This window comes from Microtus pennsylvanicus, chromosome 18, assembly GCF_037038515.1.
Source record: "Microtus pennsylvanicus isolate mMicPen1 chromosome 18, mMicPen1.hap1, whole genome shotgun sequence".
NCBI classification, from domain to species: domain Eukaryota; kingdom Metazoa; phylum Chordata; class Mammalia; order Rodentia; family Cricetidae; genus Microtus; species Microtus pennsylvanicus.
Window position 1 is genome coordinate 17,692,097 of NC_134596.1, and position 27,221 is coordinate 17,719,317.

A 27,221-nucleotide genomic window follows, 5' to 3' on the forward strand; every position below is an offset into this window, starting at 1 on the left:
CAGGAAAACTATAGTTAGTGTAAAATTAAAAATCATTGGTGCATTAAGGATCAACTCCACTAATAAGACTTGCTGTTCTCTCTGACCTCATCAGAGAAGTTTCTTTTTGCAGTGGGTGGTAGTTAACATAACTCACAACTGATCAAATAAGTATCAATGGAGCGCTAGCCACAAATAGGACACCCCCACCCCCAAGTCTCCCTAACTCCCAGGCTGGCGGACCATTGCAGAAGAGGGAGCTGAAAGATACCAGGCAGAGGTCAGGGAGGACCACAACAGGCCCTCTGCATTCGTTTAAGTGGATGGTAACTGTGGTTGTCTGCACAGGATAAAGCCGGTCAACATTTTAGCATGGAAGAGGAAGGGGTTCACCAGCCCTCCACCCCAGCTCAGGAGCTATGGACAGTTGGTGGCTTCTGGGGGAGGGAGAGTTGGTTTTCTTTTAAGATGTGACCCTTGGTAGGTAGACCTTGCCCCAGTGACTGGCCCCTCATCCCGGTATAAGGGCAGGGCATATTGGACTCCATTGATTATTAAAAAGAAGAGAGGAAGTAGATCTGGGACAATGAGAGGAGTGGAGAGTGAATTTAATCAAAATGCATTGTGTGAAGTTCTCAAAACATAAAAATATTCTAGTTGTCTTCCTCTGGGGTCTAGCCTAGTAAGTGTAATAGCCTAGAAATCCTCAAGCCTCATCAAGGAAACTGCTCTTTGCATCTTATGGAGACCATTATAGAAAACCACAAGCAATCCCAATGTAGAGCGGAGACACAACCAATACTTCTATTACACAACTCCTAAGGCTTAGCGATCACTGTGGAAGAAGGCAGAAAGATTGTAATAGTCAGAGGAACAGAGTTTGCTGAGACTATGTCTCCTAGAAATGTTAGAAGATACATCTGTACAGAAAGTCTCACCGACATATCTGCCTAAACATGACCTGAATGAGGACTGCACCAATAGCCATGCTAACATCAACTACTGAAAGCTCAGGAGGCCTCAACACTATGCAAAGAACTACAGGCAACTAAAGAAAGCTGAGATTGGGAAAAAGTATTTCCCAGAAGAGCACACCAATTTGCCTAATTTGCTTATCTAATACAAAATGGTCAGCCCTGAAAAACACACACACACATGCTATGTGTGCATGTAAAAATAAAATAATAAAAGGCCATTAATTTTAAAGAGAGAGAGGGAGGGATACCTAGGAGGCTTGGTCAGGAGGAAAGAAAGGGGGAAATGATTTAATTATAATCTGTGTGTGTGTGTAATGTCACAAAAAGATTAATAGTAGAAAAACATTTTTGAAGTAATGTAAGCATCTCAATTTTGGTTTTCATTTTTAAGAGAGAAATATTTTTAGATATTAACGTCGAAAGTTGCTCGTAAAGAGTCATGTTAAAATAGTTTTTACTTCTTTCCCAAATTGACGTTAAAATTCCTGTATTGATAGTATAATCACTGTTAGAAATCACCCAGTTTGTGGAGTATCGATTTACGTATTTTCATTGGACTTAAAACAGGAGAAACTAATTGGATGTTTTAACCTGTGGCAACTTTTAACTTCAACAAGTCAGTGATACCACTTTAAGAAAATTCCAAGGAAAAGACTGCCCCCATCTAAAATTCCCACCTCTGGCTCCCAAGGATTGGGTTACAAAGTTTGACAAAATTCTTTTCTCCACTCCCTATTGGTGAAGGCTCTATCATTCATTCTTTGGCCTGGAATTTTGTAAAATACTGGGTTTCTTCAGGGACAAAGGCTGTTCTCAGTTTGGATGAAACCACTCTATTCAGACTTGTTGATGGTTGTCGGGTTGTAAAATCGTCAAAACGCTGCGGAGGCGGCCAGGCAGGCAAAGCAGACGGTCAAGAGAACTGTGAAAAGGAAACGGAGTTTCACCCCCTCCGACTGTGTAATCTGACGAAGGATTTTACGACAAAGCTGGAGGCAGAGAGTTAAGAAACATTCCAGGTTGTTCTTAATTTGTTGTTTTGCTAGTTTTAAGGGCACGTCGAGAGAAAACACGGACGCCATCTGAGGGCGGGAAGGGGGAGTTTTTCAGAGTTCTTTTCTCTTTAGAATGAAGTTGGAAGCGCAATCCCCAGGTTATCAGTGGAGTTTTGCAAGGTAAGCAAGATTAACTGTCGATTATATTTGCTTCAAGAAAATGTGCTTTGCTGCTATTGCTGCTTTAATGTGGATTTAGACATTTTATATTACAATTTTTAATCAAATGGATATTGTATCAGTGCAGTATGATAACAGACATAATACACAAGCCATCTATTTAGAGAAGAAAAATCACTGTTGACTTTGAACTCAAACTGAACAAGTATTTGTAAAGTGGGAAGTTGAAGGATGGATTTGCCTGTGACCAAGACAAACATAATTTTGGCATATGCAACATCAGCATCAGCGAGCAGATGAATTCTCCCAAGAAAAGATATTTAATTAATATTAAGATATAAGGTTTGGGAATACATTAGAATAACTGTTTCTTACATTGTTGCTCTTAGTTCACCTAGAAGAACATAAAACAGTAAAACTCCAGAAGATCATACCAAGGTCTGGGCAAATGGGGCTCAGAGATTTTCAATGAAAGCATCCACATGTTTTCAATGTGCAGGTAACCATGGCAGATGCTAGAAGCATCAGGAGCTTCAGGAAGAACTTAGCGCTGGTGGTACCTGTTAGCAGATTTTCAACAGGGACAGAAGAAGGGAAGTAGCATCCCACAGGAGTGCTGAGTGCCTGAGCAGAGCTGGCTCTCACTGCAGCAAGAGGTTCATTAAGAACCTTGGTTAAAATGATAATAATCCTTTATTTTGAAAAAGAACGAGAGGTTACATGAAGAGCCAGTCACTAGAATGAAGGAGTTCGGTTGTGGATTTTCAGTATGAAAACTGGCATTGCAGTTTAAGATTGCACCAGGGCAGAGGCCAGAGCTCTGTAATAAATTGACATCCAAATTTGCTGCCACATCTCTTGAGACATTGTGCTTAAGTGTCTTTATTTACTGTTGTTGGTTTGCCTAAATCCTAATCATTTCCTTGTGGCCGTTGAAAAGCGCTGAACATTTTAATTTGGCACTCTGAATGTGTGTCACCGGGTGTGGTGGTTGTGATATAAGGAGAACACTAGGGTGATTTCTGTTCCCACCGGATTCATTCTTCCTTTGAACGTGGTTTTCATGATTATACTGAACTGCTCTAAAGGAATTTCTACCCCTAACCAAATGCCACAAAAAGCCACTACAGGAAGTGTCACTTGAGCTATGTCTGGGACAAAACTCAGTTCTCCACATGCTCAGGGGGCTGCTGTGATACCCCAGAACCTCTGCTCAGCTTTGTGAAAGCAGAGAGAATGAAGGACATCTCCTGCAAAGAGCAAAATGCTTCGGGGACATATCTACACCCTTGCACCAAAACTGACTCAAAGAACCTGAAGCTCACATATCCTAAGATGCCCATTGGTAGCTCCTTTTTTTTTTATTAGAAAAAAAAATGTTTGAAACTCGGGGTTCCCTTACGTCTTTGTAGAGGCAAATAATCTGCTTTGATCATTTTCATAGTTTTTCGTTTTATTTTCTCCTCCATCCCCTTTTCTCCTTCCATGTATTCAAGTTTTCCATTTCTTTCTGTGCCCCTTTCCCTCCTAGTTCTACATGGAGAGAAAACTTGTCAGGTTTGACTTTGCAAGACTAGCTTATTTCTCTTAATATGCTCGTTGGCTCCATCCATTTTCCTGCAGGCAACATAATTTCTTCTTTAAACCGAATAATAAAGCTGTTGTATACCTTTTCCTCGTTGGGTGGTTCTTCAATGGGCACCTATGCTGCTTCCATGACTTAGCCCTCGTGTAGGTGTCTCTATAGCAAGCTGACCTATCAGTGATTCCACACTGATAGGGAGAGGAGGAATCTCTAACCTTAGAAATAGACTCTGAGCTGGGTGGTGGTGGCACACGCCTTTAATCCCAACCCACCGGAGGTAGAAGCAGGCTGACCTCTGTGAGTTCGAGGCTAGTCTGGTCTAGTAAGAGCGAGTCCCAATAGATTCTGAGACAATGTCCCCTTATCATGTAACCATCTTACCAAATACTTACCAAACGTTATCCATGTAAATCCTTTAAATAGTCCAGCCCTTGGGATGTTAGAGAAACAAAGAAATGTGGCAAAATAAAAGCACCACTTGCAACACAGGTGCCAGTGTCATAATCCACGCATACATACGCTCACTCATACATCCGGTCTTTCTCGAGTCTCTGTGCCTTTACTGCTGTGTGATGGGCATTCCCAACCACCTGCTCCATCCTTTCAATCAAGTCCGTGTGCCTTGAAGGAGTTCATTTGTTACTGTATCCATGGCCACCTCAGTCCTGGCTTCCTCCAGCTGTTATCAGCTTTTCCCCTGAGGATTTTGGCATTCCTTACATGCAGAGTCAAGAAAAATAATGGAAGGATACTTATGCAATGAATTTGATTTGTAAACTAAATACAATTTTAAGGGCTAGAAACGTTTTTCGGTGGTAGAATGCTTGCCTCGTATGCATGAGGCCCTAGATTAAGTTCCTTTGTAGGGGTTTAATTACTATGACAGTGTTTCTACTATTTGGATCTTGTATTAAAATTTATAGATAATATTTTTAGTGAATGCACATTTATGGGCCTAAGAACAAAGAAGTTGTCCAGTTCCACAAGGAATGTGATGATGGCCCTATCCCAGAGAAGGGGGTTGATGTAAAAGACATGAAGTTTCATCTTCAATGTGATCCATGAACTTTAAGGCCCACTGGATCACACACACAATGTATATACACAAATGATATTCATATATATGATATATATACATATCCATTCCAAGATCTGTGCTAATCAAGATTCTCCATGATATGGTGATGCCACATTCTGATTATCCATTGGGAGTTCACAGAGATGTGGAATACTTTCAGTGTTTAGCTATTACGACTATCAGTTCTAGGAAGATGTGTATAAGTTTTTGTATGGCTATGTTCTTCAACTGAACCGTATTTGCCTACAAGGAGATGCATGAGTCACAAAGGAACACTGTGTCTAACCCTCGAAGGAGGTAACCACACCCCTCACCTTCTCACCAGGAGCGTGTGAGAGTACCTGCTTCTCTACATCCTCGCCACTGCTCCTTATGTCCATGTTTATTGTTGTTGTTGGCAAAATTTGGTGAATATGAATCGGTAGCTCCTTGTGCTTTTGATAATGACTAATGATGTTAGTCATATGTGCTTCTTAGCTATTCTTATATTTTCCTTTTTTAAAAAAAGTGCTTATCAAATATTTGGCCTAATTTTCAATTGTGCTGTCACATTGTGGTCGAATTATAAATATTTTTTTACTTATTCCCTCATCCTTTAGGTTGTCTTTAGCATTTACCTTTGGAGCAGTAAGATTTTACTGTTGATAAAGTCCAGTTAATCCCTCTCCCCTTCTCTCTTTTGTACCTTAGCTTGTATCCAGGGGATCCAAGCTCATGATGGTTTACTCCAGTGTTTGGTCAGAGTTTTGCGGTTTCAGCTCCCAGATTTAGGTCTCTACTGTGCTTGGAGTTAATCTTTATGTATGCTGTGAAATCCACCTTCCTTCTCTGCGTGTGCCTCTCCAGTTCTGACATCCTTTACTGAGAAGACTGTTCTTTCTGGCTTTGCAGTATCTTGGCACCTTTCGGGGGTGGCGGAATGCACAAGTCCCTGGGCTTGATGGCTGACACCGGAGAAAATAAGAGAAAAAAAGTGACTGTGGGTGTCAGGGTTGGTTTTGAACTTCTGTCCTCGTCCTGTTTGTCAGCCCTCATGCCAATGCTGTGCCATTTTGCTGTTTTGTCCCCGCTTCAACTGAGCTATGTTTGACAAACTAAAATCTTACAAGTTGTACAGGGTTTTTTTTTTTATAACTTTTTTCTTTATTTTCAAGATTGTATTTTAATCACAATATTTCTCCCTTGCCTTTCCTCCCTCAGAAGCCTCCTGTATATCCTTTACTGTTCTTCATATGCGTGATCTTTTTGCATCATTGTTATTGCATGTGTATATGTAAATGTTGTATATGTATGTATACACGTAGATATTCCTAAATATAACCTGTTGAGTCCATATGATGTCTATTTATGTATATTTCAGGGTTGACTGTTTGCCCTGGATGACAAACTAATATGCTCTTCCTCTCCTGCTCCTAGCTTTCCTCAGTTGCCTATAGCTCTCTGTGCGGTATTGAGGCCTCATGGGCTTGTTGCCATCCAGTCTGGCATGTTTGTTTCTATGGTGATCACCACAATCAAGATGACTCACATGATCCTGTGACATAATTACATTGTTTACCTGATGGGGACATAATATCTACTCCCCCAGCAAATGTTGAGAATCTAGGACGTTTTTTTCTGCGGTCACCATTCTGGGCACCACAGTTTGAGAATGCAATACTGCACTTTGCTTCTAAAGCAGTTTTTGATTACTGTAGGTTTGTTAGGGCCTCTTGTTTTGTTTTTCGGTTGGCTCACTTGCCTGGTTGGGACAGGGTTTTTTTACTGTGTGGTCCAGGCTGATGTAAACTCATGGTCCTCCTGACTTACCTTCCCAAGTTTTGCTATTACAGATTCGTGCTACCATACCTGGCTGACTTTTGTTTTGTTTTGTTTTTGAGATAAGGTTTCTCTGTGCAGCCCTGGCTATCTAACAGACCGCACTCTGTGTAGACCAGGCTGGCCTCGAACTCACAGAGATCCGCCTGCCTCTGCTTCCCAAGTTCTGGGATTAAAGGTGTACACGAACACCTCCCGGCTCCTGACTGACTTTTTAAAACTTTCATATTAATAGCTACTTTTAAAATTCCAAGTATTAATTACCTAGCTTTCTCCATTTCTAAGGATTGTTTAATCTAGTTTGAGTTTCTTGCATTTCCATATGAATTTAAGTATAAATTTTTAAACTTATGCAAAGAAAAAGAGACCATTAATATTTTGATAGGTGTTGTTTCAAATCTCCAGATCAGTGTGAAGACACTGAAGCCTCTCGTTATGAATGGGGGGTGTTTCTCCAGATAGCTAAGCTTCCTTTAATTTCCTTAATTCTCAGTCATGTCTGGTATTAGTTACTTTCACAGAGCAAGAACTGAATGCCTGACAGAAGCAACTTAAAAGATGAAAGAGGTCAGCCCATGGGTGCACGGTTTCATCCCATTGCAGCAGAGGAAGCAGGAGCATGAAAGGCCTCTCATTTGGCAGCAGGCAGGAAGCAGAGAAACCAGGCTGGCATCCAGGGCGGTTATAGCCTTAAAGCTCCACCCCTCGATGGCCTACTTCCACCACCCACACCACACCCACCTTCTCAAAGCTCCAGTCTTCAAAATAGTTCCATAGCCTGGGGACCTAGCATTTAAATATGAACCCATGGGAGTCATCTCAGATTCAACCCAATTTTATTACATTTATTCATGAGGTGGTTTTTATTTGTTTGTTTGTTTTTTGTTTTGCTATTGTTCATAGCCACATTTCCTTAGTTTCATTTTCAGGTTATATATCGTTAGCATATATAAATATAATTTTTGAAGCCAGGCCTTCTGGGACATCCCTGTGGTCCTAGCACTCGGGAACCTGAGGCATGGCTCAGGTCCCAGTGAGAGACAATGTCTCAAGACACAACAATGAAAACCAGTGTGAGTAACTCTGAGGCTGACCTCTGGCCTCCGGGAGTGCCCAGAGCTGCACATACCACAGAAGATAGAGGGGGAGGAGAAAGAAGGAAACATACATGCCAATGGCATGGTGGTGCCTACCAGTCATCCAGCATTTGGGAGGCAGATATGAGGATCAATACAAGTTCAACCCCGGCCTGCTTGGCAGAGTTTTGTTCCAGGCCAGCCCGGGCCTGTGTGGTGACATGCTGTCTTAACACACAAATGTATAAGTAATAAAAAGTCAGAATAGAAATAATGGGAGAGCCAGGTGGCGGTGGTGCACACCTTTAATCCCAGCACTTGGGAGGCAGAGGCAGGTGAATCTCTCCGAGTTTGAGGCCATCCTGGGCTACAGAGCGAGTTCCAGAACAGGTTCCAAAGCTGCACAGAAAAACCCTGCCTCAAAAAAAAAAGTGGGAGAAAGAAAAATATAGTTTATTTCTGTTGTGTATCTGTTGTATATATGAACTTACTAAATGTATTTAGCAGTGCTAGTAGGAGTTTTCTTATTCCTTGTTTCCTTGTCCCTGGATTCCTTAGGCTTCTTCTGCACACAGGATCATGCCATAATAAAGTTGTTTCTTCCTTTCCAATCTTCATTCCTTTAATTGTCTTGCCTAGTTACTCTGACCAGAATTCAATCTTGAACACAGGTGCTAAAAAACATCCTTTCTGTTTTCTGTCATAAGAGGAGAGCATTCAGTCGCCATGTTAACTTGTCAGGCATGCTGGCAGATGCCCATATTCTCAGGACATGGGAAATGCAGGCACAAGGATTGTTGAGGCCAGACTGGACTACATAACAAGACTCTGGACCTGGGGGTGAGGGGCCGTACAGACAGAGAGCCTGGCTCAGTTGGCATGGTAGTTTCCAAGCAAGGCCCTAATTTGGATCCCCAGCTCACGTGTAAAAGGCCTACTGTGGTAGCTCCCTGGGTATTCCCAGAGCTGGGGAAGGGGAGACAGATGGATCCTTCAATCACTAGCCAATTGCTCTAACCAGTCAAGTCTGAAGTCCTGGAGAGATCCTGTCTCAAAAAATAAGGTCTAAAGTGATTCAGGAAGACACAGAACATCCATCTCTACTCTCCATATGCACACACACACTCACACATGCAATGCATTCACACAAACATATACTTACACATGTACCACACACATTCATATTCACACACATTTTAAAAAGAATAGAAAATTATTTTCACCTATCACAATGAAAAAGTGGTTTTCTTTTTTTAAAAAAGAAAAGATTATTTATTATGTATACAGCATTCTCAGTATTCTGTCGGCATGTACACCTGCAGGCCAGAACAGGGCACCAGATCTCATTACAGATGGTTGTGAGCCACCATGTAGTTACTAGGAATTGAACTCAGGACCTTTGGAAGGGTAGACAATGCTCTTAACCACTGAACCATCTCTCCAGCCCCAAGAAGTGGTTTTCTTCCCTGTGAATATAGTACATAGCACATTTATTTTAGTTTTTGTTTGTTTGCTTATTTGTTTTTCAAAGACAGTTTCTCTGTGTATCCCTCGCTAGCCTAGAACTCACTTTGTAAATCAGGCTTGTTTCGAACTCAGAGAGATGCACCTGCCTCTGCCTCGTGATTTCTGTGAATAAAGGCATGTGCCACCACCGCCTGGCATTCATTCTCTTAATAAACCTTTTTGGCCACCAAATAGTACTTTATCTATGTTACTACATCTGAGGTTCAATATACGCTAACAGAAAGATACTGATTTGCTGTTTCTCCTGTTTCTGTCTGACTTCATATAGTGCTTTTCAAAATCTTCTCCTTCTTCTTCTTCTTCTTCTTCTTCTTCTTCTTCTTCTTCTTCTTCTTCTTCTTCTTCTTCTTCTTCTTTTTCTTCTTCTTCTTCTTCTTCCTCCTCCTCCTCCTCCTCCTACTCTTCCCCCTCCTCCTCCTCCTCCTTTTTTTTTTATGGCTTGGTAGAAGTCACTCACCACTGGAGCTACCTGGGCCTGAACTTAAGTTTATATTAATATTTTAAATTATTACTTTAGTTTCTGAAGTCATTGTGGGTTTAATCATATTTTCTGTTTCACTTTTTACTTAGCCTCAGTGTTTTGTGTTTTCTGTGGTGTTTCCCAATGCCCTATGTTTATCTGGGTCAGGATTAGCTCATATATTCTGACACCATCATGATGGTTATTTCCTAAGAGCCATCGCCCTGAGGGTGCCTGCCCTCTTCCCTTACTTAGGCCCCCTACACTTTCCCACAAGGCAGCGCCAAAAGGTTATCAGCTGGAACATCGGGGACCTTCAGAATCCTATTCTTGCATAATTGCCACCTTAGCAGATAAGTAGATCCCCTGATCTTCCAGTTATTAAATGTTTTAAGCATCACCCTTGGAACTGGCCGATTGAGTCCACTGCAGGCCTCTTCTGATCACTGTGATCCGGGTCCCATCCTGTGTTTCAGCACTCTACTAGGCAGGTCTGGAAGGAGGAACAGCATCCATTGATTAGGTAAGCCTGACTGGCAGTTGTGAGACAGACTGAGAAAGGCCTGTGAAGCTGAGCCCAAGGCTGGCAGGGAGAAGGTGTTTGGGCCTGGGCTGACTTCTAATGAAAGTTTAAGCCCCAGCCATGGCTGTTACAAAGAAAGGAAAAGCGGCAGCTGATAAGCGTGTACCTCCAAGTAAGTGAACTGAAGAGGAGCTCTTTACGCTAACGGTGTCCCTACATGGCCCAAGACAACGCTGAAAATGTGTGGTTAAAGCGAGGCTGCTGATTCCAGTCCTTTCACAAGTCAGACAGCCTGAGTCCCGTCATCCAGAAGCACACACACACTTCAGCAGTTCAACATCTCCGAGATTAGAATACGTAACTACAGGTAATAGCAAGGCACAGAGGAAGTGTGACAAGCAGTGTCCCATAGCCCACCGTGCCTTAGATGAAACCTGGGAAGGAGTGGCCTGGCCAGGAAAATCACATCCCTCTGTGCCTGCTATATCCCTCTCGCTTCAAGAGGGAGACACACACAGAACCTTCTATTACACAAGAAGAGAAACCACAGAACAGGAGCAATGACAATGGCGACTACCCTGCTATGCCCAGGAGCCAAGTACGAGCTGTGGTCCCTGGAGAGCTAGAGAGTTCTCTGGCCTGCAGAGACAGAGATCTCTTTGCCCTGGCTGACTATTGCCTGGGCCTAATGTTCATAGATGTTCTGAGTTTTCCAAGAAGACAGAAATCTTAGACATCTAGATCATTATGTGAAATTCCTATTTGCGTGTTTGTTTTGATTAGCTTACCGAAGAACATGTTTACTCAGATCATTGGCATGCATGCTTAGGTTTGAGTGGTTCTCCCTTTCACATCCATCTCCCTCCCCGACCAGGTACCTCCCCACCCCCAGCTTCTACTTCCATATCACATATATTCTATGACCCGCCCCCACCTCTTGGGCAACTTCTAGTTTCCTAGCTTTGCCCACTTACTTCCTCCTAGATATAGATATGTCACAGTCCCAAAGCTATGATCCACATACAGGGAGCACTTGTCTTTCTTAGCCTGGGTTACCCGAGTTGATGTAGTATTTTCCAGTTCCATGCATTTTCCTACAAGTTTCATAGTTTAAATTTTGTTAGTCAGTGAATAAAATCCTACTGTGTACAGATACTATATTTTTATTATCCATTCATTTTCTTTCTTTCTTTTTTTTTTGGTAGCCACCCTGGCTGATCCCATTTATGATCTGTGCTTTTGTGGCTGGAGCAGCAGTAAACATGGATGTGCAAATATCTCTGTAGTAGAGGTCCAAGTAGTAGAAGTCCCTTGGATATATGCCTTCCTCAGAGCTGTGTAGCTGGGTCCTATGGTCATATGGTCATGTTTTTATTTGTTTGAGAGCCTTCTAATATTGAAATAATGGCTCAATTTTATTTTTTAAAGACTTATTTATTTATTATGTATACAACATTCCTTCCATGTATGCTTGCATACCAGAAGAGGGCACCAGATCTCATTATAGATGGCTGTGAGCCACCATGTGGTTGCTGGGAATTGAACTCAGGACCTCTGGAAGAGCAGTCAGTGCTCTTAACCTCTGAGCCATCTCTCCAGCCCCAATGGCTCAGTTTTAACACAAATATGAACATTTTTGTATGTGCATGTAGGTATATGCATATGTATTGTTTTATTCTCCGGATGTGGTATTAAGAAGCAGCATGAAGCAAACCACTTTTTATCATGAAAAGAACAACAACAAAAAGAAACCTATGGCAAAGTTTAACATTAGGTTCTTAGGTCCAAAATAACAAATATTGAGTGCAAGCCAATAAGATGCAGAATTTGACCAAATTATTAAAAGATTGGAGTCCTGTTTCTGGCCCTGTGATGTCATTCAAGTAATTTAGCTTCCCTCAGTTTCATTTTCCCCATTAATAAAATAGGAGTAGGAATAATAAAAATAGAGAACAGCATTGTGTGTCCACTGAAACTACACAGTAGTAATAAGAGCCATGTGTGAGAAAGATGGGAAGCATCAAGCTTTGCAGAAATATCAGTTGTTAGTGTTGCCAGAATCCTATAGGTAGTTGGGACAATGCAAGTTCCTGGACCTCAGCATCTGAATGATAGTCTAGGCTATTTATCCAGACCACGACACTTACTGAAACAGCCATCTCATTAGCCAACATGGGTTGGATAGATGAGAAAGCATAAGGCAAGAAGATACTTTTTAAACGCCAGCCAACATCTTGGGATGCAAAATAGTACTGGGTCACTATAGTGGAGCTTAGGCCCCGTTTGGATAATACGTTTTTAGGAGCCACCCAGGAAGGAGACAGCCAGTGGGACTGTGCAACAGGTTCTGCAGCTTACTCACCCTGGGACCCTGGGCACTTCCATCTCTGTTTGACACTTCAATTCCATGTCAAGGGAAAGAAAAGCTCCCCTTTTCTTAGGAGACATCTGGACTGGCTGGTTTTGTGTCAACTTGACACAAGCCGGAGTCATCCGAGAGGAAGGAGCCCCAGCTGAGGAAAGGCCTCCATGAGATCCAGCTGTGAGGCATTTTCTCAATTAGTGATCAATGGAGGAGGGCCCAGCCCATGGTGGGTAGTGCCATCCCTGGGCTGATGGTCCTGGATTCTATAAGAAAGTAGGCCGAGCAAGCCAGTAAGCAGCACCCCTCCATGGCCTCTGCATCAGCTCCTGCCCCCAAGATCCTGCCCTGTTTGAGTTTCTGTCCTGACTTCCTCCAGTGATGGACCATGATCGGGAGGTGTGAGGGCAATAAACCCTATCCTCCCCAACTCGCACTTTGGGCATGGTGTTTCATTGCAGCAATAGAAACACTAAGACAACATCTTTCATGATGCATCTAAATCTCTATTTTGATTTTTTTCCTGAAGATTCTTAAATTTTGAATTATGTTTCTAAGTATGTGTGCCTGAGTGCAGGTGCATTTTGAAGCCAGAAGAGGGCACAGGATCCCCTGGAGCTGGAGTGAGAGGTGGCTGAGAACATGGATGTAGGTTCTGGGACCAGACCTCAAGTCCTCTGCACTAGCAATGCGAGCTCTTGATGGCTAACTCCAGCTCCCAGGTCTCTGTTCTAGACTATCAGGAAATCAGCACACTTTCTCCAGCCGTTTCCGTTGACTTCTAGCCAGTCTCAAATGGCATTTGGAAGTAGGAATGAAAACTGTATGCCTTTAGTAAAAGGAAAGTTCCATCCCCAGTACCAGAAACTAAATCAAACCACTCAGAAGCAGTGCCATTTCTGACTTCTAAGTGGAACATTTTGTGATCAATTTCTTTCACAAATCAGTTCAGCTGAATAAAGTTGGTCATTAAGCTGGCTTCTCCGTTTTTATCCTACTGCTTTCCGTTCATGGCATCATTGTGTTTTCCTGGGAAGGGCGAGGTAATAAATAAGCCAGCTTGTTGTCATGCAAAAGCAGTCGTAGGCATTATGTGAGTGAAGGAATGTGGCCATTTTCCAATACAGCTTTATTTATATGCCAGCCACAGGCTTTGGCCCAGAGAGATAAAATACTAACCCTAGAGTCCCAGAATGTCCAGAATGAAAATTTTGGGGTCTGTCTTCCCTACCTCACCATAAGTTATGTATCCAAGTAGCTCTCAGGTTACAGCAAACATTGCATTCAGCATGCCTCCTGGCCACACACACACACACACACACACACACACACACATACACACATACATACACACACATACACACATACATACACATACACACACACATACACACACACATACACACATACATACACACACATACACACATACATACACACACACATACACACACATACACACACACACATACACACACACATACACACACATACACGCACACATACACAAACATACACGCACACACACACACCTTGCTTCTGTTGTTGTCACTTTCCTTCCCAGTGCCATCATGTAACTAGCTTAATGCTGTATAATCACATTGCTATATCCAGTGACTATCTTTAACTTCAGATGAGGAGGTGGTTGTTAGACCACATACTGAAGACCTGTGAGACTTGCTTGGGAGAAGTTTTAAAATAAGAGCATTATAAATTTCTTTACTTTTATTGTTTGTGTGTTTGTGCATGAGTGTACATGTGTCTGGAGGTCAGGCACCGTAGGTGTCCTTCCTCAGGAGCCAGCCACCTTGAATGTTTTGGGATGAGATCTCACTGGGCTCTGAGATTGGATGTTTAAGCTAGGCTAGCTCTCACTGAGTCCTGGGAAGCCACCTGTCTCTGCCTCCCACACAATAGGATTGCAGACAAACACCCCTAAACCTAGATTTTTTTCCCCCCTTTGGTTTTTCCAGACAGGGTTTGCTTTGTAGAGCATGCTGGCCTCAAACTAACAGAGATCCACCTGCCTCCACTTCCCGAGTGCTGGGATTAAAGGCCTGTGCCACCACTGCCCGGCTAGATTTTTAACAAACAAACAAACATGATTTCTGGGAAATCAAAACAAAGATGATCATGTTTGCAAGGCTAGCACATTGGCCCTTATAAATCAATTTTTATGGAAAATGCCACTCTGAATATAAGCTAAAGACAAACAGACTCCAATTTAGAATTCCTAAATGCGTGCAGTAATTACACTCGTGTTCTTGGGTGGGACTCTGGAACCCTTTAAAAACTCTTCCTATTTGTATTTGATGTTGCTGTGGGGACGTAGCTGGTGCCCTAGCACTGCTTCCATTCATTCAGATGGGAGAATGAATCTGAGGTAGGAAATTTGGGCTTTCCTTTGTTTGTTTGTTTGTTTGGTTGGTTGGTTGGTTTTGTTTTCTCAAGACAGGGTTTCTCTGAGTAACAGCCCTGGCTGTCCTGGAACTCACTTTGTAGACCAGGCTGGCCTCAAACTCACAGAGTCTCCCGAGTGCTGGGATTATTAAAGGTGTACCACCATGCCCAGCAGCGTTTTGGTTTCATAGAAGCGATGGATTTAAAGAAAAAGTTAGCCAGTGTGGATCTGGACTGAATACTCACTGGCTTGTAGAAGTCATCAGGATGGCACCGGAATGTCTGAAGCTTGAAAGTCAGTGGCCACTCTTCTGCTCTGAGCTTGGTGACAAGTCTGCTAGAGATTAATAGCCTGGGGCACACCTTCATCCCCCGCCAAAAAAAAAAAAAAAAAAAAAAAAAAAAAAAAAAAAAAACCTCCCGCTCACCAGTTCCATCTCATAAAGTCGGTCACGGTTTTCAAAATCAGTGCCTTTTCAGCCGGAAACCCAGCCTCCTACTTCGTGCCTATAAAACAGGGGTGGGGGGAGGCATGGGGCACCTCAGACAGTGTTTGTGTGCTGATTCCACCTCCTGGGGAAGGTGGGGAGGCCCTGCCTGTGAGAAAGTCGTGGGTGCTGTGCCATCCCTAGGCTTAGAAAGAACTTAAGTGAAATGCCTGGTTTGTCTACTCCTTTATTTGACTGTAGGGTCCTCCTTTTGTGGAACCCGTGTTTCCGTTTGCCAGCTCTTTTCATCACATCTGTCAGTAGCTGTCCTGGGCGGAAGACTCAGTGACATCTGTGGCTCTGGTGTGCTGCCGCTGTTCGCAGTCCGAGCTCACCTCACACCACACATCAGCTGCCGGCAGCTGGCCGTGTAGTCACCTCCCCCAGAGCATACAAGGCTAGCTGAATGCCCCTGCAGCCGTGGTTCCCATTTCTGAAGTCTGCCTAGCTGCCAGGCTTCTGCAGTCTTTTACCTGCTAGATTTTACTTTCCTGGGCTCCTTTTCTCACATTGTACACTAGTACGCTGCACGGCCGGGAGCAGAACCTAATAATGTTGGCTGAGTTGGTAACTAAGTGGACGACATGCTGTCTGAAGTAACTGACAGAATTGGAGTTTGACAAATCGCAGCAGGGATGGGAGGAGTGGAGAGAGGTCTCTGAAAGGCTGCTTTGTATGTATGATTTTATTAACTGGCACCAAAGTGGGAAATCGGATCAATTTTGACATGTGTACATCCATAAACTACCATCATAATCCCATAATGTGAACGTGACCATCACAGCAAACGCTCCTCATGCTCCCTTGTAATCGCTCCGTTATACACACACACATACACACACCAGACATCACATACACACACACACACACACACACACACCAGATATCACACACACACACACACACACATACACACACCAGATATCACACACACACACACATACACACACCGGACATCACACACACACACACATACACATTCTTTCTCTCACACATTACACCTCTCTGAGTTCAGTTTGAGTCTTTTGAAAAAACTTTTCCCCATGGACTTACACCCCATGGAATGGCATTACAATAACTGTGGTGTCTTTCTGTTAACACCCCTGCTAATTTTGGGTTGATGTTAGTTGAATGTTCTCATCATGACCCTTTATTTCCTAATCTTTCCTTCATCAGGTAGCTCTAAGCAGTATTCCATCTGGGGTTAATTATTCTCTACTACTAAGGAAAAAATGCCTTTCTGAGTATTTTATCTCATTTCCTTGTTTAATTTCTGGGGACAGACCGTGCCAACCTGAATGGGTACTAGGCACATTCTTTTTAAAGTTACAGAAGGATCTTTCTCACACACCAATTGACATTTCTCCCCCTATCTGAGTGGACTCGGCTATGACTCAAGGCCCTCGCCCTGTGCAGCATTCTCTTCGCAGTAAACAAACTGTCCTGTCAGCTCTCGCCACCTTGGTCTCCTGAGCGCTCAGTCCACTAGTAACTTCTTGCTTCCTTCTCCCTTGCCCTGTGTCCGGGAAACACTCAAAGGAATAAACTGAGGTAATTGGAGTCTTGGTTTGTTTTCTTTTCTTTTCTTTTTTTAAAGACGGTTCCTCTGTGTAGCGTTGACTGTCCTGGAACTCACATTGTAGACCAGGCTGGCTGTGAACTCACAGAGATCCGCCTGCCTCTGCCTCCCGAGTGAGTGCCACCACGACACACCTTGTTTATTTTTTTCATCTCTCAAAAACCAGTGTCTTCAGAGATTGTGGGAGTGGCCAACCAATGATTGGCCCAGCCTGAGACCCTTGCCTCGAGAGTGAGCCCACCTCTGACACTGCCAGGAACACCAGGACCCAGAGCCTGGATCGCCCAGTGATCTAGGATAGAACCAAACACATCTGGAGAAAAAAACGTCAATGTAATGATGCCTAATGATGCCCTGCTATACTCATAGACTGGTTCCACCCAATTGTCATCAGAGAGGTTCACTCCATAACTGATGGAAACAGATGCAGAGACCCACAGCCAAACATTAGACTGAGCTCTGGGAATCCTGCTGTAGAGTGGGAAGGATTGTAGAAGCCAGGTTGTCAAGAGCATCACAAGAAAACCCACAGAATCAACCTGGGCTCATAGGGGGTCACAGAGACTGAACCAACAACTAGGGAGCCTACATGGGATTGACCTAGGCCCTCTGTGTAGCTTGGTCTTCTTGTGGGACATCTAATAGTGGGAACAGGGCTGTCTCTGACTCTTACTAGCTTTTGGGACCCTATTCCTCATACTGGATCACCTTGCTCAGCCCTAATAAAAGTCAAGGTGCTTAATCTTACTACAACTTGACATGCCATGCTTTATCTATATGCATGTAAGCCTGCCCTTTTCTGACTAGAAATGGAGGAGTGCATGGGAGGAGGGACCGGGAGAAGAGAAGGGAAAATCAGTGTCTTATTGCCGGGGTCCTCTCTTTTAAACCTTTTGAGTTTTGTAACATTTTTGTCTGCTTTTTTATTTCATTTTTGTTTATGGCCTGTCTATGGGATTTGTTGTTTTTTGTTCTGTTTTGTTTTGTCGTTGTTATTATTTTAGGCAAAAAAAATATATAAATGACTCCATTTTCTCCAGATTTAAAGACTGCCAACAGTCGTTTACTTTCTGCCTCAAGGTCAGTTGGAGTTGAGCGATTTCATTTGTACTCATTTCAGTATAACTTCATTATGAATCGTTTGGACTCACGTAATTTCTGTTGGGATGTCTCTATTTTACTTAGCAGAAATAAGACTGAAACTTTAAAAAGAACTCTGCACCAGCCACCATGCCCTTTTGAGATAAAATGTTTTTAATTTTAAGGAAGTCGTAGGCATGGTGTTGGTATTTTCCTAGAGGTTGACCTAGAGTTCTAGAGAAAACAATGTGATTTTTTTTTTTTAAAAAAAAAGTGACTCCGAAAATGGCCATCTGACACCTTTCTTTCTTATTTGGCAATTAGAGGACAATGTGTATGAGAATATGCAAGAATCACAGGAGGTCCCCATGTCCAACCACCTTGACGAAGTCATTGCTGCGGTCAGCGACACTGCGAAGAAGAGGATCCCGAACAAGCTGTTCCAGACAGCGCTGTTCCAGCCCCCTCGAGAGAAACTCCACCTGTGCGAAGAGAAAGCAAAGTCCCACTTGAGCAACCGTGAGGTAAGGAGCCTTGAGGTCACGCACCTGCTCTCTGAGAGCTGAGCCCTCATCACAAGCATGAGAAGCAGGGTGATGGGACTACATTCCTAACCTCAGGCGTGAGATTCAAGAGAGTCCTCAAGAGAGAGCCTGCCTTCTAGCATGAGTGTGGGGTGCAGTGACAGGTCTTCATTGTCAACATAACTGGATTCAGAATCATTAGGAGTCTTGGGGAGGGGAGGCACATACCTGTGAGTGTGCCTGTGAAGGCGGTTCCAGAAAGGAGTAACTGAAGGTTAAAGATCACGCTGACTGTGTGGCTAATGTACATCCCCATGAACTGAGGCTCTAGTGAAATAAAAGAGGAGAAAGGAAGAACCATGTTGAGGGCCGGCGTTTCCCTATGCTTCCTGACTGCTGTGACATAGCCACCCTTACTACCACACCCTTCTGGTCACGATGGACTGAGCCCTCAGAAACCCTGAGCTGAAGCAGGAGCCTCCTTACTTGCTTCTGTTGGGTATTTTGATCACAGTAACAGAGAGTTATATAATATGTTGAATTTTAGCACATGCCAGACCCTACCTACAGTGGATTATAGTACAGACTTATGAAACATCTACGTACGTACAGCCCATTCGAATGCTCTTATGGTTCTTGTTCCCTGCATCTTCCTTCCCATCCACCCCTCCATCACTCACTCATTCTCATGTGATCCTAGCCTCAGAGGGGTTTGTGTATGGCTGGACTGAGATGATAGAAGGGCAGTCACTGTGATCAGTTCTGGAACAGGTTCATTCAGTGGCCATACAAGTCAGAACAGCAACTAAAGCCTGGATCCTAGGATGGGAGCTGATGAAGCTGCACTAGAAAAAGTGTTAGGAGCCCTCCAGATGAGGACGAGGACAGGAACCTTGGGGACAAATGTGGTGGAGAGGTAAGTGTTGACAGAGGTTTCTGTCATGCTGGGTCCCATAACCGTTCAGTCCCAAAGAAACACAGAGACCTACATTAGTATAAATGGGTTGGCCTATTAGCTCAGGCTTCTTATTAACTCTAATATCCTACATTAACCCATAATTCTTGTCTGTGTTAGCCATGTGGCTTGGTACCTTTTATCAGTGAGGCAGTCACATCTTGCTTCCTCTGAGTCTGGGTGATGACTGCAGACTGTCTTTCCTTTTCCCAGAATTCTCCTGTTCTTGTTATTCTGCCTATACTTTCTGCCTGGTCGCCTCGCCTATACTTCCTGCTTGGCTGCTGGCCAATCAGCATCTTATTAAAGCAATACAATTGACAAATCTTTACAGGGAATAAGATTATTGTCCCACAGCAGGTAAGTGCCAAAGACCTGGGGGAGCAGTCTCTTTGAGGGACTAGAAGGGAACGCTGGAACAAAGGCTTTGGTGACACAGTGAGGAGTAACTGCTCTGTGGATAGAATCCAGGCCCTGAAAGGCGCCCACTCTTCAGACAAAGAGTTCTAACGGCACTGGAGGGACTTAGGGTTGTCGACAGGAAAAGGCCATGAGCAGAAGAATGTTCGCTCCACAGCTGTTCATTGGCAGGGTATAGAAGAGGGTGCTAGGCCGGGGGATATTTGTGACCGTCTCGGAAAGGAAGGACAAAGGATTGGAGGTGAGGCAGAGGTGCCGAGTTCCTCTGAAGGAGATGGAGAAATGTGAATCAGAGGGGTTGACTAAGGAGGGAGCACAGGAGCTAGAGACGCGAGTGAGGTGGAGGACGTGTGGATTCTGACTTAGACTCCATCTGTCTGAGCCCTGTTCATTCACTGTGCACCTAATTTTTATTCCATACCCGCTGTCTGTTAATACTGGGGTTAAGTAAGCTCTGGGCCAGCTCCTCAACCAAGGCTTTACAAGAGAATTAATACTTCATGCACAAAAGCCTTTAGCATGTGTAAGGGCATGAACTGCCCTCGTGTGTCTAGAATGGTACAAGCATTTCTTCATTCTGTGGCAGTGAACAGGCTGGAGCTAAGGGATGCTAGTTATAGATACGCCAGAGCGGTTCACTGTGGGAATAGAGGGTGTCCATCATTTACATCAGGGAGGGCCTCGGAAGGTTGTGGCCAGTGAGCTGAGAACTAAGGAAGGAAAGAAGCTAGCTGAGGGAACGGAGCCCTCGGGAAGGGAAGGGAGAGGAAACAACACACGGAAAATCTCCAGGACAGGCTTGCATGTGCCCTGTCTGAAGTGAAGAGAGGAAGCCATGGGCTGAGATGATGGACTCGTGGTCAAAGAAGCAATCAGCTCCGCTAGGACCTTGCAAGTTACAAGCTGAGGGCCCCACAAGATCTTAACATTTTATCAGGGTCCACCTGGTATAACTTATTTTTTTTTAAAAAAAATCCATTTCTATGTAGTTTTTAATTTTAAAGTGCATTCAGACAGAAAAGTTATGACTCAGGCTGGAGAGATGGCTCAGAGGTTAAGAGCACCGGCTGCTCTTCCAGAAGTCCTGAGGTTAATTCCAAGCAATGGCATGGTGGCTCACAGCCATCTGTGAGATCTGGTGCCCTCTTCTGGCCTGCAGGAGTACATGTAGGCAGAACACTATATAGAATAAATAAATCTTTGAAAACAGAACTCATGAGTTGTCAGCGTTTATCTTACTCATTTATTCATCTGTTTATTGTGCCACTGAGCCGCAGCCCAGTGTACTCACTTGGATCTTTCATTTTATTCTGGCTCACTCTTTCTCTTTACTATCATTATTTTCTCAGCTATGAACAGATTATAGATACTATTATAATATATAAGAATGTTATGTGTAATATATATGGCTATATGTTACATATTAAATAAAATAATTTCTCTTCTTTAAGAATAAGAATATTCTCCCATATCACCACAGCACAGTGATTGAAATAGGAAACTAATACCTATGTAATAATGTTACCTGATTTGTAAAAACAAAACAAAACACAAGCAGATCCATGGATAGATATGAGTTCGCACTGAGTATAGATTCAGTATCTCTTCGGCCTTCTTCAATCTGCTGCAGGTTCCTAGCCTGAAGCAATTACTTCTATTGTCCTATTATTAAATAAAACTCAGGAGTCAGATATGGGGTTAAAAATCTGATTGATCAGAGAAGTGGCAGAGAAACAACCAGTGACCTCCTTTCTCCTTCCTCTATCCAAAAGGGACCACAAATCTTTCTAAGACCCTCCCTACTTCTTTCTGTGTCTCTCTGTATGTCCTGGGTCTTCCAAAACCTCTATGGCTCATTCTGGTCAGCTGGTAGCTGGCTCCACCCTCTGATTCAAAGTAAACTTTATTGGCCATCTTGGGAGTATCAGAGTGTGATCAAACTATCCCATAATACTAGTCGTCTTTGTCTTTGCTGCTCTTGATATTCTGAGTCATATATTGCAAATGTGTCATAGACTATGTCTTCCTTTAGGTCTGTATTATGTTTCCCACAGGCAGGTCTTCACATCTCAATTAGCACCATCAGGATAATGCCCCACAGGCCAAACTCTGGTGAATTTGAATTTTGTCACATCAGCAATTATCATTAGCCATCAGTAATGCTGGCAAGCCAGAACCTTCCTGTGTAGTCTCTGCACAGAGCCTCTTAGCCTTAGCCTAATGCTTGGTCATGTTCTTCAGGTCCTGTGTAAGAGCAGAAAACACTCTTAACCTCCGAGCCATCTCCCTAATCCCAGGGAACTCCATATTAAGATCCCCCTAAAACGCCTCATCTCCAAATGCAACTGCATTCTGGTAGACAGGAAGTTAGGACTTCAACATAAGAATCTGGAGACAAGCTGGGTGTGGTGGTGCACTCCTTTAATCCCTGCAATTGGTAGGCAGAGGCAGGTAGAAGCCAGCCTGGTGTACAGAGCGAGTTCCAGAATAGCCAGTGCTACATAGAAAACCCTGTCTTGAAAAAAATAAAAAGAAAACAAAAAGAGACCTTGGAGTGAAGCACGATTCATAAAAACTCAGAGAAATTGGGGTTCAACCTGAAGGTCCCAAAAGCAAACCAAACAACCGACCTCAGTCCGAAAATGGCAATCCTGCCTCCAGGAATCTCAGAATGAGACTGTGTCTGAGAGCTGTCTCCTCCCGTTTTATAATCCTCTCTAGGGCGTGCACTGTCAGTTTCTATGGCAACGAGTGTAAGGGGGGCGGTTCAAGTTGAGAGCTAACGCGTGTTGTTTGATGACCACTCCCACTTTCACCTGGACCTACAGCAGCTGTTTGCTAAATGTCAGCTGGAACATCAAGGAGGCGATCAAATGTCTGTTCTACCTAGTTTTGCTTTCTTCCGCCATATTTGCCACCATTAAGTTATATTTACTTCTTAAGTGAATTGTTGTTTACTTCATCCAATCAGATGAACACTCTACCACCCCAAACAGATCATGTTTGATTCGCTGACACATCCCAAATGCTTAGCACATAGAAAACAGTAAATATTTACTAAGTGGATATACTTACACGTAGGCCTTATGGCTCTCATGTTCTAAGCTGTCTATGTGGTAAACTCAGTTCCTTTTCCCGACAGTACAAACAGGCCATCCAGGAGCTCGTGCGCTGTGTGGCACTGACCAGAATTTGCTACGGCAGCTCACACTGGAAACTAGCAGAGGCGTTTGTTAATCTGGCTCAAGGCTACCTCCAGCTGAAAGGTGAGTGTCTCTCGGCTAGCCAGGGTCAGTTCATCAGCAGAAGGCTTTCTGTTCTCCCTGTCTCCAAATTGAGTTACTCCAGAGAGATCAGGTTTTTGTGGTTCTCCTTGCCAAGTACTAAGCGGCAAAGCCCTTGTAGGAAGAATCGGTAAGGTATATAACATATAGGTATCGGCAGGAAGAAAGGCAGATTGGGATACGGGTTTTTTTGTGGCCTTAGAATTAGAGTACTTGGAGGATAACCTCTCGGATGAAAAGGTGGCAGGACGGAAGCCGAGACATGGAGTAGAGGCTTGAGTTTTCTTGAGAGGTGGGAGGCAGGGGTCTGAAAGAGAGAGAAAGAGTCACTCTTTAGTGTAATTAGTCAAAAAATAAAAGGCTAACCCAAGCCAGCATTAGCTTGTACAGCTTAAAAGGCTCAGGTTAAATCGGGCGGCAATGGCACTTTAATCCCAGCACTCAGGAGGCAGAGGCAGGTGAATCTCTGTGCGTACGAGGCCAGCCTGGTCTACAAACAAAAAGCTAAGGTGAAACTTGATTTAGACAGCCACAGCTGGTGTTCCAACTCTCTGGCCATCATTTAGTCTTTTTCTTTTCATATCATTTGGCTCTGTTTGTCTTGGCATTAGCTCCACCTTAGCCAGGCTTTTCCCATAGACTACCAGCAACTTTAGGTTTCCCTGCTAAACATGACCAAGAAAAAAAGACTATACCACCCACCACAACATCCCAGGATTTTGGAGGCCCCTCATTTAGACTTCACTGGAGTACATACTGAAGTGAAGGCACAGTCTGGTAGGTCAGACCTGATTCTGGGTTTTCCTGTGTCCTGGGAAAGAAGCTGGTTTTGGCCAGCTTAGGGTGTGCAGGGGTTGAGCATCATAAGAGGAAAATAGAAGGTGGGGATGGATGCAGGAAGGTAGGATGCAGATCCTCGCACGTGGGGTCTTCTACTCGCTGATGATGCTGACTTACACAAGGGGCCCCACAGTACCGCCCTGCACTCGATTCATCCGCCGCAGAGCAATGGTAGGGTGCTGGCGACACGAGCCTCCCAGGGTCCAGCGAGTGGCCTTACAGCTGGAAAGTACCACAAGATAGGCCATTCTTACCTGTTTGTCAGGGGCCACCAGAGCCAGAGGGGGCATTGGAGATCATCTCATTCACACCTCCTCAGGATTTCCTAGGTGCAGAGAAAACGGATCCGAGTCAGAACAGCTTGCTGCACAAGCACATTGTTAAAAAGCAGCTGATCGGAGGCTCAGACCTCGGCACCACATGCCAGCGCCAGTGTCCTGCCTTCTGGGATTTTAAATCCTGCTTCCTCCTGCAGCCCCCTCCCCTCTGCACGGATCCCTCTCTCACAGTTTAACGTCAAAGCTGTACTCGCTCTTCAGCAAGGTCTCACGGAGGGCCAGCCACCATGCTAATGGCCATGTAAAACCTGTTCAGACTTAGCACCTACCTGTGGAGTGGTGGTGCTCCTACTATGTCTCTTCACCGTCAAGGTAGTTGAGGCCAGTTTCATAGTGGATGGTGGAACAGAGGATTCATGCTGGGCAGTCTCACTGCGGAGCCCATGATCTTGAAACTGAGCCTGAGCTGTCTCCAGTAGATTAGGTTCAAATTCTAAGGGAAGGGGCTCTTCCTGGAATCCTAGTCCGTCACTGTAGGTAGGACATATGGACAGTTGACACCGATGAATTCCTGACAGTCAGGTTAAAGCTATGCCTTTAAAAGATAAGAGACAAGAATTCTGCAAGAGTTCCTACACAAAGAAGATAGACTTGCTTCTCTCCATTAGAACGTATATTGTTTCTGTTTCATAGACACAGGAATGGAATTAACTTTTTATTTTGACAGCTTTTGCAGAGAACTGAGATCCGATTAAATGTAATTCCGAACCTGGGGCTGCAGATGTATGAATATGAGCGGAGGGGGTGTCAGTGTGGAGGCAGAAGGTGGGAGTGTGTGGGGAGGGTACCCAGAAGACTCCCGAGCTGCTCTTCCTCAGTCTCACCCCTCCCACAGGTTAATCAGCTCCTGGAAGAACTCTAGAACACACGGGGTAATCAGTAATAACACTCACCATCTGTCTCATGTTCGTCTGTGGCTTCCCGGGAGCAAGAGCTCACAGCACGGTAGTCCGTGACCTCTGGGGGTTGTATGTATAAGTATTTATAGCCCCCGTATTTGTGCAGTGCTCAAAGAACTCTTTAATATTATGACTGCAAATGCATGAGCAGAAGACTCAGACTTCTTAGTATGTCATTTAGATTGCTGTCACTCAGCCAGGATCACAATTCCTGAATAGCTCGCTTCCTACCCAGAATGCCACAGTCCTTGCATTCCATTTGTGTTTTGATAATTATTTATATTTTACATCTGATGTCTCAAAGCTGCTCAGTTCCAGCTTGTTGTGCTTATTTCTAAAAAGGCCATTTCGGGAAATGCTTTCCGTCGTGACTACTTGACATGAAACAAACCTGAGGTTGTTATAGTCAAGGCACTAGTTCCTGCTTCCGAGATCTGAGTCTGTGTGCAGCTGGACAACGCTTGCCAGATTCCCAGGCTATGGGAAATCATGTTCCTAAACCACTGAGATTGAAGGGAAACCGACAGTTCTTTTTTTCTCTGTCCATAGGGATGTCCCTACAAGCAAAGCAGCATGCAGAAAAAGCCAAAGAAATCCTGGCTAGCTCCATGGAGAGTCCCTATCACAATAATACAGATGTCTTCAAGTGTTCCATAGAGCTTTTCTACACCACGGGGAAAGCCATGCTCGCCCTGCAAAAGTATCCTTTTGCTTCTAATCCTCACCAACAGAAAGCACCGTTTCTGAAATTCTTATAGTTAATTCTCAAACAAAAAGTTGCTATTCGGGGATAACAGTATTGTATGAGCAAAGAAAGTGCAGGAGATGGGGTTTCAGCATCTAGGAACCAGCGGGACTTTTCCTGAACATATTTCAGATTTAAAGAGGCCGTGGAGAACTTGTTAAAAGCGGAAAGACTTTCTAAGGAGATGCTGCAGTGTGGGAACATGATAAAGGAGGAGTGGGTAGAAATCCAAGCGCGGATCAAGCTGTCGTTCGCACAGTAAGTTCTGGTTTAGAATTCGTACGTCTGTTGACTGAAGGTTCTTAGGCTTCTCCCAAGGCCATTGTCCAGTAAAGGAGAGCAACGCTGTCATATCAGAACAGCCCCAACCAAGACAAACACCAGTGACGCTTGTCACTTGATGTGGAATATACTCCTGCCACCACCCCCTGTGGTCGCAGAGATCCTCTCCTCGTTCCCCTGACTTTCTTCCTGCCAGCTCTGCCCATCCCTGTTGCCCCTTCTTCCCTCCCCTTCCCCTGTCCTCTCTCCCACCCCAGCATCGTCACCATTCATCCCAGGAAGCTTTGCTGATATTGATGATGTTTTTCTGAGGTTCTGCCCCTGGGATGGGATTCCTAGGTTACAGGATATCAGCAGTGCGAGCTCACTAGGCACGGACCCATTGCCATGCCCAGCTATGTGGCCTCTTGCAGGGTGGATGGGGTCCCATCTGTTATAACCCCCAACAATATTTGGCACTGTAACTCTTTCTAACTCGATGCCCTGAAGTATGTACCGTGCTACCCAATTATTTTTAAAATTTCGTTTACTTTTCTTATTGAATTAATGAGTTTGAATACCGCTGTATACCTCTGAGAATTTGAGATTCTCCATCCACAAATAGCCTGTTAAGGTCTATCTTACTTTTCTTTTGAAATTCTGTGTTTTCATACGAATAATTGAGATTTTTCTTATGTTATACATGTAATTATGTTGCCTGTATTTTCTTATATCTATTGCCCTTTATTTTGTCTATGGCGTTCTTCATAATATAGAAATTATTCATTTTACCAGAGTCATGGCGAATCATTTTTTCCCTTTTTGCTTTATGCCTTTGAATTTTGCTT

The 27,221-nt window shown here is 43.9% G+C and overlaps 1 protein-coding gene across 3 annotated transcripts in view; it reads left to right on the forward strand.

The window, feature by feature from the left end:
• Positions 1-1,709: 1,709 nt before the first annotated feature.
• Positions 1,710-27,221, forward strand: part of Ttc23 (tetratricopeptide repeat domain 23) — a 72,838-nt gene continuing 47,326 nt past the window's right edge. For all 3 annotated transcript variants that reach the window (XR_012908309.1, XM_075952944.1, XM_075952945.1), the window contains exons 1-5: positions 1,710-2,131; positions 18,432-18,631; positions 23,149-23,272; positions 25,917-26,067; positions 26,245-26,370. Coding sequence is in view for 2 of the 3 variants with exons in the window: in XM_075952944.1 (XP_075809059.1) it covers positions 18,452-18,631; positions 23,149-23,272; positions 25,917-26,067; positions 26,245-26,370 (581 nt within the window). In the remaining variant the exon portion in view is untranslated. The remainder of the gene's footprint in view (positions 2,132-18,431; positions 18,632-23,148; positions 23,273-25,916; positions 26,068-26,244; positions 26,371-27,221) is intronic.